The following is a 16684-nucleotide window of genomic DNA, read 5'->3' as shown; positions in this document are numbered from 1 at the left end:
TTCTGTCTTTCTTCTGCCCATTGATTCTGTGTGTGGTTTAAGAATGGGTTTGACATCATTACAGGCGGAGAAAGGTGGAGAGGAGGAGGGAGTGGGGGATGGACAGAGGGAGTGTTGGCGGGGGGGGGGCTGCTGTTTTAAATCCAGAGGAGACAACAGGGAGGATGAGAAATCAATGGAGAGATCGATGACGGAGATGAGTTTCTAACACTCGGTCCAACACTCTACCTGGCAGGCTTCTCCAGCTAACTCACTTTTTTCTCTAACACCTTCTTTCTCTATCTTTCTCTCTCTCTCTCTCTCGCTCTCTTTTGCTCTCTTGTGAATCATTGAGTCAGCAGCCAGTCGATGAGGTCTTTGTACTCCCAAGACAAGCTCCACTGCCCCTCTACCAAAGCCTGGGGAGGCATGTGTGTGTGTGCTTTTGTGAGTGTGCCTGCACAGTTGCATTCTGTATCCATTCATGCATGCACTTGGTCAACCTTCAAGTCTTTGTACTTGCAGCCGTTAGTCAGTGTGAGTGTGCATGTGCATGCGAGGAAGCATCTAACTGTGCATACATTCACATGTACCCAAGTGTTTGCCTGAGTTTTTCTAGTGTGTGTGTCTTACCAAATTTATCTCCATCTTCTCCTCGAGCGCTGATTCTGCGTCCCAGCACCTGGACGTGTTTGCCGCTAGTGCGACTGTAGAGCTGGTAGACTCGGTGGTGTCGCCGACTCATGGTGTCTCGCACCTGCGTCTGGTTCTCCACATGCACACTGAAGTTGACCCCATCCACACCAAGTACCTGCTGGAATCACACACACACACACACACACACACACACACACACACACACACACACACACACACACACAGAGGTTGGCACATACACACATTTCCAGAGTCATGATCAGGCTTTAAAAAACTGCACGTACTACCAATATACAGCATGTCTTTTATAATGTATGATTGCTCTTTGACATGCACGCAGACTCTTACCTGTAATGGATTGCACATCACCAGCAACATCTGGATACATCTGGAAAAAGTAGAAACAGATGAGTTTAGAAATATGTAAGCAACACTGAATGTTGGAAGAGTCATGCGTGACACCATCATTTCCATCTCTTTCTTCTCTGCCGTTCTTTCTGTTCAACATGTCTTTTCCTTATTGGGTGATTACTCACACCGCTGGGTGTGTGGCTGGCACTGACACATGACATACAGACAGGCAGATGTCCAGGCATCGGCAGACAGACGACACCCAAAGCACTGTTTATCGTAATGCTACCAGCCTTCTGTCCAAACCCACTTTCTGACCTGTTACTGACTTTCGCCACGCCAAAATCTGGCCTCCAAATGACCCGACTGGACCGTGGCGAAATGGCAAACATGCCGAGACAACTAGAACATGTTTTGGTTTGGACATCTAAGGGACTGGGCTGGCTCATTTGGCTGCTGTGTGTATGTAGACAGCTGGGCTGGACTACAGGTGTACACTCCGCTGTGATGTGGCTTTGGAGAGCGGCACACTGTGGTTACATTTAGAGATGCTATGAATAAGTGAGAACATGAGCTGTGGAAAGATGATTAATGGAGGAATCAATTGGTGGGGAGTAATCGTGGTGATGTAGCATGCAGAATTAATGCGTATTGTCCTTATAAAATCTAACTTTTATGCATTATTTCTTATTATTTATACTTCTGATACTTACTTTTATAGACATTTATGATCGAGACAGCTGGTTATAGTTACAATTAAAATTTGTCCCACTCTATCACATTCCCTAATTGACGTTTAGACCTTGACCTTGAATGTATCAAATGTTATCCACAGCTTTAGTAAGGGAGTGATTGTGTTGCGCAAAATCTACTCTGGCAGTCCTTGAACTGTTCTGAATTAGTGGCTGAAGACATGATGAAGTTCAGAACCAAGTGTGTGGGCTGAAAAGCAATTCTGCGAATTTTGTCTTTCCCCACCTCATCGTCTGCTATCTCTCTGCATGCCTCTTCTCCCTCTCTCTCCCGTGCACGCGCGCTCTCTGACTTGTTGTCCTCCCTATCTCTTCTCTACCTTATCTCTCCCTCCCTGTCTCTCTCTCCACTCTACCTTTCTCCTATCGTTCCCTGCCTCCCTCCTTCCTTTATGTTTGGGGTTAGCAGGGTGACTCCTCTGCACTGTCATGGGCATGCACACAGATGTGCAGATGTGTGCAGGGTGGATGTGTGTGTACAGGAGGAGCAGGCAGCTGACAGCTGGGCCAAAGCAAAGACATACGCTCTGCTGAGAGACGGAGATAGCAAGGAGAAGAGAGAGAGGGAGACTGAGAGGTACACAAAGGGATAGGGAGAGGGAAGGTGATGTAAGAATAAATAGAGGGGAGAAGAGGCAAGAGAAGGCTGACAGATAATAAGAGAGGTGAGAGATAAAATCAGAGAGAAGATGCACAGATGTGAGAAGGAGAGGGGAAAAAATACAAAGGTTACATCTTTAAGGAAGGAGGAGAAAAAGTGGCAAAATGAGAGACAGTAGTGTAACCACAGAGTGTGGTCTGGCGTGAGAAGTAGACAAAAAGATAAATAATGGGAACGGGGGGTTAACTCATGCACATCAGAGCACATGTCACTGCCTCCTGACTAACACACACATACATATGCTTCCTTTCTCTCGCCAATCCTCTTTCTCAACATTTCCTTCCCATAGCTGGTGTGTTGGCCCCTGACTCGTTCTAATAGACGCAGATATCCTGGGCAATGCAGTAGAGTTTTGGCCCTCATATTTTGCCTGCGCAGCCGAAAAAACCTGAGCGCCTGTACATTGTGAGGACTCTCAGCTGTTAAAACACCACGGCTGCACTGCCGCCGAGGACACTGCAGGAAAAGTGCCTCGGCACTGGATTCCCCCGCTCCCACAAAAACCACAGACACTCCATATTATGCCAGCCACAGAGAGAAAGAGAAGGAGAGAGGAAAGAGGGAGACAGGATCAGTCAGGGGGTGGGGGAGGGATGAGAAAACGGGAGAATAAGAGAGCGCCGAGTAAAAGTCAGGGAGAGTAAAGACAGAAGGCGGTATGGAGAGAGGGAAAGCCCGGTGCGCCTTGGCCGGCTGCCAAAACAAGCAAAGGTCTGACATCATAAACCTGCGTCCCAGCAGATCTACCATATGGAGGCTGCGGTTAGACTAGCAGGCCTCAGCACCGAGGACTGGGCAGCAGTGTGGAGTGAGAGCGGTCGGCCTGGTGGGACTCAGCACAGAGCGGTGGTTTCAGCTGTGTGTAGCAGTGGTTAGCGTGGTAGGCCAACACTGGAGCAGTGGGCTTCAGCACAGTGCAAGAGTTTCGGATGTTCAGCAGCGGGCCTCGGTGAAGAACAGTGGTTAGGCTAGTGGGCGTGTGAGTGGTATCAGCAGTAATAGGGCCCATGGTGGAGCAATGTTTAGGGAAGCACAAGGCCTCGACATGGAGCTGTGGCTTTATGAGAGTAGCAGTTAACAGGTTGTTGTGGCAAAATGCCCCCAGCTCTTCTCACCGGCTGAAGACTTTTAGTGTGATCACGTTGGTTGAACAGTGTGGATGAAGTGAAGTTGCGGTGGTAAAACTGATAGGCAAGAAGGAAATGAATGGAAAGATGATTGGCTCTGAAAGACCTAAACTAAAACCAGCAGACTAAACAGTGAGACTGCTCCTCCTCAGATACTGCCAGGGGCGCCGTCATTCATCAGTTATTAATTCATACTTTTTATCTGAGCAAGTATCTGTGGAAAAACAGGGTATAGGCAAGACAGGAAGACAGATGTAGGCAGTTAGGTGGGTAAGTGGAGAGAGTGTGAGGGAGACACAGACGAAGAGAGAGAAAGTCAGGCAGACACCAGCAGCAGCACACACCCTGTCCAGGTTGTGTGAGGAATGAGAAGTATCTGGAGATGACTGCCATCTGGGAGAAGTACAGCCGACACAAAGAAAGAAAAATAAATCCCTTGGCTTTTAACAAGACACACCTCAAATGGGCAAACTCAAGCCCCCTGAGTCTGTATCCTCCTCCCTTAGATTTGCTCTTGGCACTTTATCATTTTCCTATCCCACTAGATAAAGCCGGTGTTATTTGACTCAACTTCTGAAATATTTTCAATAGGGGAAAAAAAGTATTTTCTTGGCGAAGGGAAAATGGCCTTTTCTAAGCCAGTTTGGCCATCCCTGAAGTAAGTGCAGATGGTGATGGAGATGTTTATGGCAGGTTTTATGAGTAACAGGGCCCTGACTCTGACCTAGTGACCCTGAACTGTCAGCCAATCAAAACAGGGCCTTCCGTGGCATGTTTTCTATGGGGACTGATGAGGAGTGATGTAATCGTTAGACACCGCAACCCTCATCTCCATCATCTTCATCTGCAGCTTTGAAACTACCTTAAACAACTGAAAAAAAAGAGATATGACCTGAGTGGATACTGGAGATTATTACACGATAAAGTGATAAAAGTGACTTACAAGACGGTCAGCGTGGAAAGAAGGGACCACATTGCTTCCCCCCTCCACTATGGAACGTGTCCCAGAGACAGTCTCCCTGCTCGGTCTTAGCCAGTCCGACAGTCCGGAGAGTCCCCCTCTGTATTTTGAATCCGCTGGATGTTGTGCAGAGTCAAAGAGTCAGCGGACACTCCCGTTGGCATCGGCGGCGGCGTGCCCCGGTTCTCCCGGCGTGGGGAAATGTGCGGGCGCGGGCAACGTGGGGTGTGAGGCCGGGGTAACTGTGCCACTGTGACCGCCGGGCAACCTCTAACAGCTGTCCAGACCGGTGGAGAGACGGATGGGCGGGGGAGCAAAGGGGGAAGGTTAGGACTTCTGCGCGTCCCCGTGAAACGAGAGGAACAGGTGAAAGCGCGCTCACGCGTCACAGATAACCAACTCCAATCGACCTTGTTGACCCTCAGAGTGATGTTCGGCCCTGTCGACAGATGCGGTGTGTGCGTAATCTTCTGCGTAATCCAATGCGTAACGTTTCAGCGCAACAGAAAGCTTCTGTTCACTAAAATGAATTGTGAGATGGTAAAAGAAAGTGGTGGAGTGTTTGTCAGGAGAAGCAGGCTGATTTAGTTCCAGCAGAGCAGGGTCAGGAGCTGTTGGAGGTGGGCTACCTGGGCTGGCTGATGGAGCAAATGGCGAGCTGGAGACGGGGGCTCTGCGGGCGCAGGGTAATGCAGGGCTGCCTCGGTCATGACTGCGCCCCCACGCTGGCTCAACGGGTCTGTGGCTCAGGTGACACCGACCAACAGTGTCCGGCAGAGAGGGTGATACGGTCCCGGAGCGGTCCAGCTCAGAGGGGTATATGGAGAGTGGTGAATGAAAATGGGAGGGGATAATAAAGGGGGAAGAAAGACGAGGGAGGGGTGGCTTGAGAGGATGGGAACAGCTGTGACTGGGTGGCGGACTCAGCCACCCGCGACACAGCGAGGAAATGACAGCCGCACTTTGCACCTGATTTTCCGGACTTCCCCGCTCGCCTCAGCCGCTGGTTACCGCCTGGCTGCAGTAGTCCTCCCTGCGCCCTCTCGACACAATACCAGCCAAAACACAGCACGATGACATCACCTCCAAAATGTTTGAAGGGGGAAAATGCAATCCGATCTTTTTATTTATTTTTTTTAAACGTAGAAAGTTTAAGCAGTTTCTCTGAGGGGGGAAAAAACACGAAAGTCTCCTCGTTCCGAGAAAAAACAACTCTGCCGTGCAAGAAGAGAGGAGTCGAGCTCACCAGTTTCTGAAGAAATAAAAGTTAAAACGGGCGCACTGGGAACGTGTTTACCCCAAATCACACTGACAGATCGACTCCCAGTCCAGAACCTGCACCGTACCCTTTCCACTTATATTTGCCTCCCTGTTTCATTCAGACACCAGCGAAGAAAACGCAACAGAGAACGCAAAAGAACCCAGCCGTGCGTTTTGTATCCACTTCACTGGTATTATGCAGATCCTGATCCCTTTCAAAAATTCCAAGGTTTCCTTCCATAAAAAGCTCTTCTTGAGGGGGGCTGCACAGGAGAGGCGCGTCGGCAGGCACAGACCTCACTCCAAGAAAAACCAGAACAAGATTTTAACAGACGCGGATCAATCCTCCCCTCCCTCCTCTCCTCTCCTCCCTCCCTCCCACCTCTCTCTCTCTCTTTCTCTCTCTCACTCCCCTCTCGCTGCCTCACACACACGCACATGCACACTTATTGGATCAAAATGGGATTAGTCAGTCGCTATGCGATGTCGACCCAACTTGCACTGCAAAAATATCAATTTTAACAAGTTTTCTGTTTTATGTGAAAAACATCTGTTAATGAGGTGAGATAATTTCACTTGTTTACAATAAGCAACTTGTTTCTGCAATGTTCACGAATTGGGCAATTTTCTTTTGGGTTATTATGTTATTCTGCCTTGTTTCAACTATTTGTTTGTGAAAATTCCTGAAACAAGTAAATGAGTTGGAAACAATTTGAATGATGTCATCATGTCGGGCGGAATTAATTTAATTCCAGAAAATACAATTTAAAGTAGATTTCAAAGCAAATGAAAGAGGGAAAAAAACTTTTTCTGCTTTCTTTTGAAGATCTCCACAAAACAAAGACACCTGTCTCAGTCCTGTGAACATCTGTCTTAAAACCGAGCGGACATCTTGCCCTCCGTTATCTCCCCTAAAGATAACCTCACCCCTGCAGCCTCAGTGGCCCCGGACTCAGGATGGAGGGTGGAGGGCAATGCGCGCACACACTCACACACCCTTCAGAGCCGCCGTGCTTTCAAGTGATGTATTTTGACTCCCCATTTCATAACTTTTAAGTTAAACCTTAAGAGGGAAAAATGAAACGGAGAATGAGAGACAGTCGGGAGGGCGGTATGTAAGCACGGATACGGATCCAAAACGAACATTTCTCAGGGATTTCGGCAGCAACGCCCGCTCTGCGCTCCCAAAACTCCCTCTCACCGCCGCACAACCGCAGACGGTCAGCCAAGCCAACACAACACTCCTGCCATACCTTTCATTCACACACACACACACACACACACACACACACACACACACACACACACACACACACTGCGCAAAGAGAGAATAGGGGAAAGAAAGAGAGCAAATTTGTGCGTGTGTGTGTGTAATAGAGGTGGGAGGGGGTTGGCCTCATACATCAGGGACAGTTATCTTGGCTCCAAGTATAGGCTTATTCTTTTCAACATTGTACTTTCAAATCTCTCTCTCTTTCTCTCTCTCTCTCTCTCTCTCTCACACACACACACACACACACACACACACACACACACACACACACACACACACACAACTGCAACTGGACAGGGTTGAGCTGGGCTGGGTAGGGGTACTGTGGTTGAATGCCTTTCCAGTCATGCTCCATAGACAAACCTCTGGCCTTCTTTCCTACTACTGGCGCTCTCTGTCTTTGCACCTGTGTCTGGGTGCTTTTCTCGCCGCTCACCGCATTGCTGCAAGGGACACGAGTGTAAATGTTGTGGAGAGGGATTTGAACCACATTCTGGTGATGAGGAATGAGGCCCGTCTGGTACTCTTAAGCCCAGATGGAAGGGTTCAGAACAGGGACTGTAGCACATCTTGGTACAATGGTGGAGTAAGAAAAAGCAGACAGAGGAGCTCAACTCTATTCACACACTGTGCACGAAAGCCTGATTTAACAGTAGCTGTGGATTTGTAGAGTAGATTTTCCCAAAGGATCGTGATGCAGAGATAATCTTACTCCCACTGTAAATCTGTCAAATTTATGTTACACAAAGATTTTTTTAACACAACCTGGCTCAGCAGAATGAACATAAGCTTTGGTTGAACTACGAAAAAAAAAGTCAGGGACAAAAGTAAACTGAGCCCCCATTCACATCAGGAGTCATACACTTATAAAAACACATTGTTCATACTTAAATTAAAACTGTGATTAGTCCCTCACCAAATAAAGGTGTAGCTGCAAGTCTCAGAAATTACTTAGCTTGCTCCTTATGTGAAGTTTGTGGAGAAATGTTATCTATGTTTGGAGCCATTCAATCACCAGAAAAAGGCATACCAGAGATCACTACATTTACATATTATTTGCATGTTATTATGTTGCGGATATATGTTGAAACTTTATGATTCTATAATGGTGTAGTTAATGTGTGATTATGTTTAGACACAAAAACCACATGGTTATGGTCAGGAAAAGATCATGTTTTGGCTATGGGGGCATAGTCCCCACTTGAAAAGCAGCCATGTCTCAGGAAAAGAAAAGAGGTGTCATTACCCTAGCAGAAAACGCAGCGATGTCTCAGTTAAAAACAACACCTTTTCATGGCACTATATATGCTGGAAAAAAAGTGATGCGTCACTACAAAACATCCACATTTGATGCCTAAAAAGCTGCATAAAAAGCAGAATTGATTAGCGAAATCACAATTGGTTTTGTTGTATGTTGGTCTCGGAACAGTGGTTTGCAGCTTGGCAGGTGTCCTACCCAGGTGACACGCCATCCATCATCCCCTCCAGCTCCCAAAGACAAAATCAGCGTATAAACTTGGTCACTTTAAAAATGTTGATAAAATACATATGAAACACGCAAATGTGACATATTCATGGTTTGCAGAGAGATTCAATGCAAACATTTTCCTCTGGTGAATGGACTGGTTTGGAAATGACATTTCACATACCTTAAACAAAAAATATTAATAAAGTTAGTAAGAAAAAGGTTTCAGACCAGCCAGGCCTTTTCTTCCTCTCTCTTTCCTTCTGTCACATCACTCTCTCTCTCCCATTCATTTTCTGTCCTCCCTATCTGTCTCTTTAATCTCTCCGGCTGTTTTTTATCTGCTCACTCTGTCCCTCCCTCTGTTTGCAGCCAGCATATTGATTGCCCATGTCTTTGCCTCTGCAGCTCCTGCCTATTGATCCTTAGCTAAGACACACACACACAAACTTGTATACACACACACATCCTCACATGCATGGATTTCCCCTTCCCGTCTCTCCGTACTCAAAAAATCATCTTACTTTCATGCAGACCAACTTTGCCACAAACATTATTCCTAAAAGCACACATGCATGCACTCACGTGTGCATAAACACACACAAAGACAGACACACCAGGACACCTATTTTTTGCATATACCCTCTGTTGTGTTGAATAGACTTGGCATTGATGGACGTTATGCCTTTGTGCTCCTCTCTCGACTCATTAAAGTGAATGAGAGCCGTGTGTGTGTGTGTGTCTGGGGCCCTGTAGCTGCTGTAGGTCTGGGCCCAGCAGCTTTCTCTCTCTCTCTCTCTCTCTCTCTCTTTCTGACTGGGCCTGCAGGCTTCTTCATCCAGGGAGCCTGGTCAATATGGCCATTCTGTCTAGCAATTAACATCGATCAGCACTCGTCAATACCATCAGCAACCAGACAAAGACCCAGGGTGCATTGCGTGTGCTTGCCCTTTCTCTATCACAGTCCAACAAACCCCCAAACAGCACTCTCATTATATGAGGGCATTCTGGCCTGACCCCAAGGTCATTGTGGAGGAGAGGCATGGTGTTCTGGACTCTATGTTATGGGTGACTGAAGTGGAACCTAACGCAGCACTCGTTCTGAGCCGCGGGCCAGTTGTTGACTCATTGTGACAGTCGTTGTTGTGTGGGTGAGGAGTCAAGTTTAGATATTCCTTGGTTTGGATGTAGTCAAAGACAAGTTGGCAGACAGGCGATATCATCCCCCCACAGTGCACTTTAAAGTGTTTGACACTGTGAAAACTTTGAACAGTATAAATGCAATCCATCATTCTGGTGACACACAGATTTGGAGTTTTCAGATGTGTCAAGTGCAGTGGATTGGATCCAATTAGCTTTGTCTATAAGATATGGGCTGTATATGTTTGGAGGGAAGCAGGCCCGTGTATATGTGGGATCTCTAGAGGGAGAGAGAGGCTTTTGGCTTTGATTTATACCTGCAGACATGGGCCTTAAACTTCACATCAGATGTTGAGATGTCAGGCTAACATCGGTTTCTGGGATAGATATCCCTACTCTGTTAATCATGGGCCAAGTTTAAACTGTTCCCCAATGTGTAAATGTATGAGACACTTAATAAAGGCCCTTTGATGACAGGGGGGCCCACGCAAAGTCAAGGAATGCGTACACTGTGCCGGGCTTTGAAATGAGAACCTGTTCGCCACTTGTCCGCATCTGCGAGATGAGAGAATCGACAGCTGCAACTAAGTAAGAGCAGGAATTAATTAGCAGACAGCCGTTTGTGTGATAGTGAGCCGCAGTTGAGATGAAGAGAAAAGCAAAATATTGTTTTTATTAGCAGCGATGTTGGTGGTGCACAGGCTGCTCCCTTCTCTTGCTTAGCAGGATTAATCCAGCGAATATGAACGTTTACTCTCCTCCGTCACACAATCCATTGCAGCTGTTGTCTCTATACATAGCCCTGCTGAAGCACTGGAATAACTTTACTTTGACACTTTCAAGTTGGAGGGTTTGATGCTGCTTTGGACTTGTGTCAGGGTGATTATTCATGTAATCTAGCTTGTCATTGTTAGGCCAAAGCGTGGTTTTGCAGAGTGAATCAGGTGGCCGTGTTCTTCAGGCTACGCCTGCCTTCTTAATGAGTTAATCAGTGGCTTCAGGAGTTTGTTGTCAGTGTTGTGGACAAAGTTTGCCAAAATATTCTATAACACAAAACATCTGTGATCAGTGCAAAATGCTGGCTTCAAATCCATCAACATATGCAATCCAGCAACGGGACTGTCTCATCTTCACCTCTGTGCCATCTGGCAAGTCCACTTGTTGAAGTTTGGACACTTTGCATTGATGAAGTGGTATATGAAAAACAAAGACATCAAACTTGGAAGGAGTCATCTTTATGCACCTGCATGAAAAATCAGCAGGAACTCATGACAAAACCTCATGCAGGGGCCAACTATCATCCACTCCTCTATTATCCATAACCACTTATCTTTTATTCAGTGTTGCAAACGGGCTGGAGCTTATCCTAGCGGACATTGGGCAAGAGGCGGGGTACACCCTGAACAGGTCACCAGGTCTGACACAAAGAGACACACAATTCTTTAAGCTCACATTCATACATATGGGAAAATTAGAGTCTTCAATTAACCTGACCTGCATGTCTTTGAACCGTGGGAGGAAGCCAGAGAACCTGAAGAAAACCCAAGCTGACACAGGGAGAACATGCAATCTCCATACTAGTGGGTTTGAAACCCTCTTGCTACCCAATGCACCACCGTGCCACCCCACCAACAATAAAACTAAAGATAAAATGCTGCACATTTTATCGAGGCAAACATAAAAATTCTTGTGTGATTGAGATTTACTGCAGGAGTGCTGCTCGCCGTCTGACACTGACTGGCAGGAGCTGTTGGTGCGCTCTGTGAAGATATCGAGGAGAAGAAAAAGAAGATAATTGCTTTTGACCAATGAGGTTGTACATAAATATGCAACACTCAACAACTGGGTGGATGTTTGTTTAATTATGGTCCTTGTGGTTGTGTGTGTTCGGTTGAGTGAGAGTGTCATGACCCTCAGTGACAGACTGCGCACAGCTGAGTGTGTGGAGTTTGTGGCTATAGTATGAATGGTTACGAGTTTATGCAAAAATTGCCTCAACAAGGGAATGCACAAAGTTATGTGTATTTCATGACTGCACGGTGCACGTGTGTGTGCGCACGGGTGCGGGTGTGGGTGTGGGTGTGTGTGTGTGTGTGTGTGTGTGTGAGAGAGAGAGAGAGAGAGAGAGCAAGAGTTATCCTGCACTCTCCATGCATAGTGATGTGAATTGCAGCTGTGGCTTGTGTTGGACGCTGCTTCCAGCAGCATGTTGTTTTCTTTTCTTCCTGTTTCATGTTGAGGCGCTCAGCGATGGAATCCATGAACACCGTAACCTTCACTCCTGTCATCTTTTCTGTTTCTCTCTCTGTTTCATACCCCCTTCGCTCTTCCTCCCCCTCCTCTCTAGTAAGCACCCTTTACTCTTCCATCCTCTCTACTCTCCTTTGTGCTGCTTCTGCTCCCTGTCACTGTGTCCATTTCTCTCATTCTGTTTTTTCCCCTCTCCCTGCCCCTTTAGCCTTGCCACCGGGCAGAGGAGGAACTGTAATGTTTATGAAACCCTTTAATGTGCTATGTAATTACCCTGGCAACACCTCCCATCATTACTCACGCCAATAAAGCACCTTCGAATTGACATGTCAGAGTGAGTGAGAGAGAGAGCGAGCGAGAGAGAGAGAGAGACAGTGCACACACTTTCCATCAGCCCCCCCCCATTAATCTCTCGTCCTTTCTTGTCTTTCCTTAGTCTCCATTTCTTCATCTCTGTTTTGTCATTTCTTTCATTCTTTCCATCCACAGCTCCTTCCTCTCCCTCTACATCCCCTTCTCTCCAGCTCGCTGTGACTTCTGCCAGATGCCCAGGTGGTGGTCAATTACAGCACAACTCCTTTTGGAATAACAAAAGCATTCTTAAACTTGCTCCACTGAGCCTATTTTAGGAAGACCTCTCTGTATGCTGGAAACTGGGTGAATGGGCTTGAAGGAGAGGAGGAGAGAGGGAGTGAGGTGGGGGGGGGGGGATTATAAAAAATAACACTTACTGAAAGAGTGTAAATGAGGATGCATAAAACAGGCAGCTGCAGGAGTAGACTGAATGGTACATTCCTAACACAAATTGTTGTGAGTAATGCAGAAATGTTTGTCTATGCTAAAAACATCCATATGTAATTAACACATACTCACTTCCTCTTACAGCAGTCCCTCCCTTTCCAGCGCACCCACCCATGCTAGTCCTCGGGTCACTATACCTCCCACTTAGACAGCTGAGACTCTGGCCCGACTTGAGTTAGCAGTCATGCTAAGTCCCCTAGCTATTCTCTACCTTCACTGCGAATAGTCAAGGCATTTGCTGCCTTTACATCAGACTCTTACTGTAATACCCTTTGCCCACCTTTGTTCGTCTGTGGCTGTAGCCTCTTATTCTTCCTCTGTCCTGGCAAAATCCTCATTTGTAAGACAAATATTATAACAAATTAAGCAGCAAAACAATGGGTGGGTGTCTGCCTGACGTCAGCCTGCATTTCATTAGCAATCGCTAGGCTAACGCGTTCCATATGGAGGAGCCTGCAGGGTAGCCCCCTGCTGCCCAACCCCAGCCTAGCCCAGCCCAGCATGGCCCAGCTCGACTTGGTTACCACGGGTATGCCCCCACCCTCAGTCTCAGTCAGCCCCTAGTTTGGACCCCATCCGGGCCCCCACCATTATGTCATCTTTAATTTGGACTTGTCACACATCACCTGACACCTACCCCCGTCATGCTGTAACCTTTTGTCCCATTGGAGCGAAAAAGCACTCCAGAGGCTTTCTCCCTCTCCTTTTCTCTCCCACTTTGCCTGTTGTTTTATTCTCCATTTTCTTTTCATTCTTTCTTCATCTCTCACGCTCTTTCCCCCTTGCTCACACTCTCTCTGTTGGCTTCTGTCACATCCTCCTTTTCTCTCTTCAACCTCTCACTCCATGTAAACCCACCTGCCTTTCCCCTCTGCCCTTTGTCATCCAGACTATGGTAGATACATGTGTTTGCATGTGTGTTATGAGCAAAAGAAACGACCAATAAAGAATCCGACAGGAATCTGATGACACCTCTGCTCAGTCACCCACAGCCCTTTTCCCAGACCCCCGACAGATGAGCTGAATGACAGTGATATATGGGAAGTGACAGTCAGAGGGAAAGTAAAGTGCTCTGGAAAGAGCTAAATTATAGCACATGACAGGATTCTGGAGTCAGACTGGTGTGTTGGACAGAGCTGTGGACTTCTGGAGAGCGGCAGGGCCGTGGGGCTGTCTCCCATGATGGAAATATGGAATGTGACGGATCTCTGGAATTTAATAGAAGTAGAAGAAGGACGGAGATGGAAGCATGAAGAAAAAGATGAGAGGATACATACAGATAAGAAAGGATTCATGATAACAAGCTTGAATTTATGTGTTCAGTACTGAAACAAAGATGTGTGTGCATGTGCACTACAGGTGTGTGCAGGTACCTGTGAGCCTGGCAAGGTGTGTGTGTTTGCGCACTTGCCCTTTCCTAGTGTGTGTATCTGTGTGGATAATTATGTGTGTTTTTAAATGGCCCATGTGCACTGGTGTGTGTGGGTTGCTGTGCACACCCATGTGAGTTGCTGGGTGTCTCTGGTAGCTGTCCCTCATCACTGCTCTGTTCCCCCGGGTCTCTACTGTTGGCCTCACCCTGCTCTCCTGTTCTGCTGTGATGCTGTACGCGTCTGCTTCAGTTCTGTTTGAACCTATTCTATTCTATTCTATTCTATTCTATTCTATTCTATTCTATTCTATGCTATTCTGTTCTAATTTGCATCTATTCTGTTCTTTTGCTGAAAGTATGACTAACTTGAGCACTTGTAAAGAGCTTTGCCAGTCTATATTTTACGATAAAGATAATAATTTTGAGCTTTGACTGGTTCAAAGCTCACAGTTTGATTGTTGGATGATTAAATTCATACGTTCTTAAAGCTCTGTTTTTACATCTTGTAAGTCGTAACTCCCTTTTGCTTCTGCAATAAAAAAAGAATGAATCAAGTAGTGACAGCTGGTAGACAACCATTTGGTTAAATTATTCTCTTCAGCTCAATAACCCATACTCAGCTTGGATGGAGGAAATTATTTTTATTATGAGGGAACTATTTTGGACCTAAATGATCTGGTGAGAACTGCGCTGACCAAAGTGAAGGGAAACTTTGGAGGTTATAAATACCCAAACAACTACATATTGGATAAAACGCTGAAATTGGAAAAAGAACAGAGAAACTCATATTATACGCAGCTAAATGATCGTCATCTAAATTCCTTTGTATTGTGCAAAGCCAAGAAAATATTCCCACACATTCTCAAATGCTGCAAAGCAGTTAAGAAGCTACTCCTTTTACTCAACCTTCGTAATTTTATAAACATTCCTGTGATGCTGATAATTGACATTTTCCATAATACAGATGAGTGACAAGTTAAAGAAACCTGAATAAATGAATGGGGAAACAAGAGATGCAGACGCGTTCACAGAGGGCGCAAGGGGTCACTGAATGGTTTGATGAGCATGGAAATGATGGGAATCATATGCTATGGCCTTCAGAGTCACCATCTCTGCACAACTGATCACCTATGGAAGATTTTGGACCAATGTGTTAGACAGTGCTCCATCACCATCATAAAAATACTAAATCAGGAAAAATCTTTTGGCAGAATGGTGTTCAACTCTCTCATCGAAACTGGAGACTGAATCAGCTTCAATGCCAACAATTTCATAAACTTACAGTGCTGAATAAAATATTTTAAACTCAAGATGACGTGGCTGCAGCATAATTTTATACACGGAATTTGCTTGACAAATTATATTTTATACTGCGTGTGAAAGTTAATCATTAATAGTAGTTTAACAACTCTAAGTCCACCTACTAAAGTTTTCTGCTGCTTTCATTCACATCTCACAGCATTCCTCAGTGCATGGCATTATCTTGACTTGGAGATGTCTTTAAGTGACAACAAGCAACAAGAGTTGCTGTCTGTGTCTATTGTATACAACCAAGACTTAGGTAAGAACTGGGCCATGTCCATCTCCTGAGGAAGACCATGAGATGTGGTTAAAAGCACCAGCAAAAAGGTAGTAAGTAAACATTGAGCTGAGCTGTTTTTGTAAAAACTACATTGATTTGGACTGCAGCAGACTCAGTTCAATTTTAAGATTATATGAGGTTTGCTGGGACATGTGTTCACTCTAATGTGCAGCCAGTCACCAGAAGAAAATGTTAGCATTGCAAATCTCTGCAACAATGAATATGTTACATTTGTGAATTTCATAATCATGTCGATATTTCTAAACTGACGTAGTTTATGACCTTACTTGGTCGTCGGGAAGTGGAGGGGACCATGGATAGTGTGACACTGAGGCGAGCTGACAGACCATTGTTCGAGATCAATTACCAAAAACATCAGTTGTTTTTTGACAACCCTTCTCTGTGTTTCTAACTGTATTTGTGACACTGCATCAGGTGTTTTTGGCTGCACATTACAGTGATTCCCAGCAGCATTTGTGGCACCAAACCCAGATGATTTTTAGCAATATATTGCAGTGTTTACCAGGGGCATTCAAGCCAAGGAACCTGAGTGTTTTTCACTGACACATAGCAGCATTTCACAGTGGTGTTTGAGGCATTGAACTTGGGTGTTTTGTACTGTCACATCACAGTGTTTCCAGGGGGCCTTCAAGCCACTAAAACTGGATGTTTTTCATCAACCTATCCTAGCCCTTCCAGCAGCTTATGTGTCACCAAACGTGGGTGTTTTAAGCCAAAACATGATCTTTTTCTAATCATAACGAGTAGTTTTTGTGCCTAAACCTAATCAACCCTCATTAAAGCATTGTTTTAGTGTCAACGTATCTGCTACAAAATAATGTAAAAATTCAAAGATTCCATAGTTTGCACAAAAGCACAATAAAAACATGTTTTCTGGTGTTTGGGTTATAATGTTACACTGATCAGAAGTTACTCAAGAACTGACTATTTACTGATATTTAGTTCCTTATTCAAGCCTCATCAGTTCCCCATTAACTACTCAAAATGTTGTGTACCTTATTGTCAAGTGTTACCAACTTTGTTATTGTGGAG

At 45.7% G+C, this 16684-nt stretch overlaps 1 protein-coding gene and 1 long non-coding RNA gene across 9 annotated transcripts in view; one reads left to right on the top strand and one right to left on the bottom strand.

Moving 5' to 3' along the window:
* Nucleotides 1-16684, bottom strand: part of LOC121947940 (fibroblast growth factor 18) — a 307943-nt gene that overhangs the window by 4019 nt on the left and 287240 nt on the right. For 5 of the 8 annotated variants that reach the window (XM_088081124.1, XM_088081123.1, XM_088081120.1 and 2 more), the window contains 2 exons: nt 985-1024; nt 613-793 (listed from right to left, as the gene is read on the bottom strand). In XM_088081124.1, coding sequence (XP_087937250.1) covers nt 613-793; nt 985-1024 — 221 coding nt within the window. Of the gene's footprint in view, nt 1-612; nt 794-984; nt 1025-4470; nt 6105-16684 lie in introns of those variants that run through there. The other 3 variants (XM_088081126.1, XM_042493141.2, XM_088081121.1) reach the window with 3 other exon arrangements.
* Nucleotides 1-16684, top strand: part of LOC148188930 (uncharacterized) — a 30123-nt gene that overhangs the window by 2181 nt on the left and 11258 nt on the right. The gene's annotated exons all lie outside the window — the stretch shown is intronic.

Source organism: Plectropomus leopardus, chromosome 8 (genome assembly GCF_026936395.1).
Source record: "Plectropomus leopardus strain MGB_pleo_1.0 chromosome 8, ASM2693639v1, whole genome shotgun sequence".
In the NCBI taxonomy this organism is placed as follows: domain Eukaryota; kingdom Metazoa; phylum Chordata; class Actinopteri; order Perciformes; family Serranidae; genus Plectropomus; species Plectropomus leopardus.
Note: the sequence above shows the minus strand (reverse complement) of the source record. Positions and strands in the feature narration are given on the sequence as shown.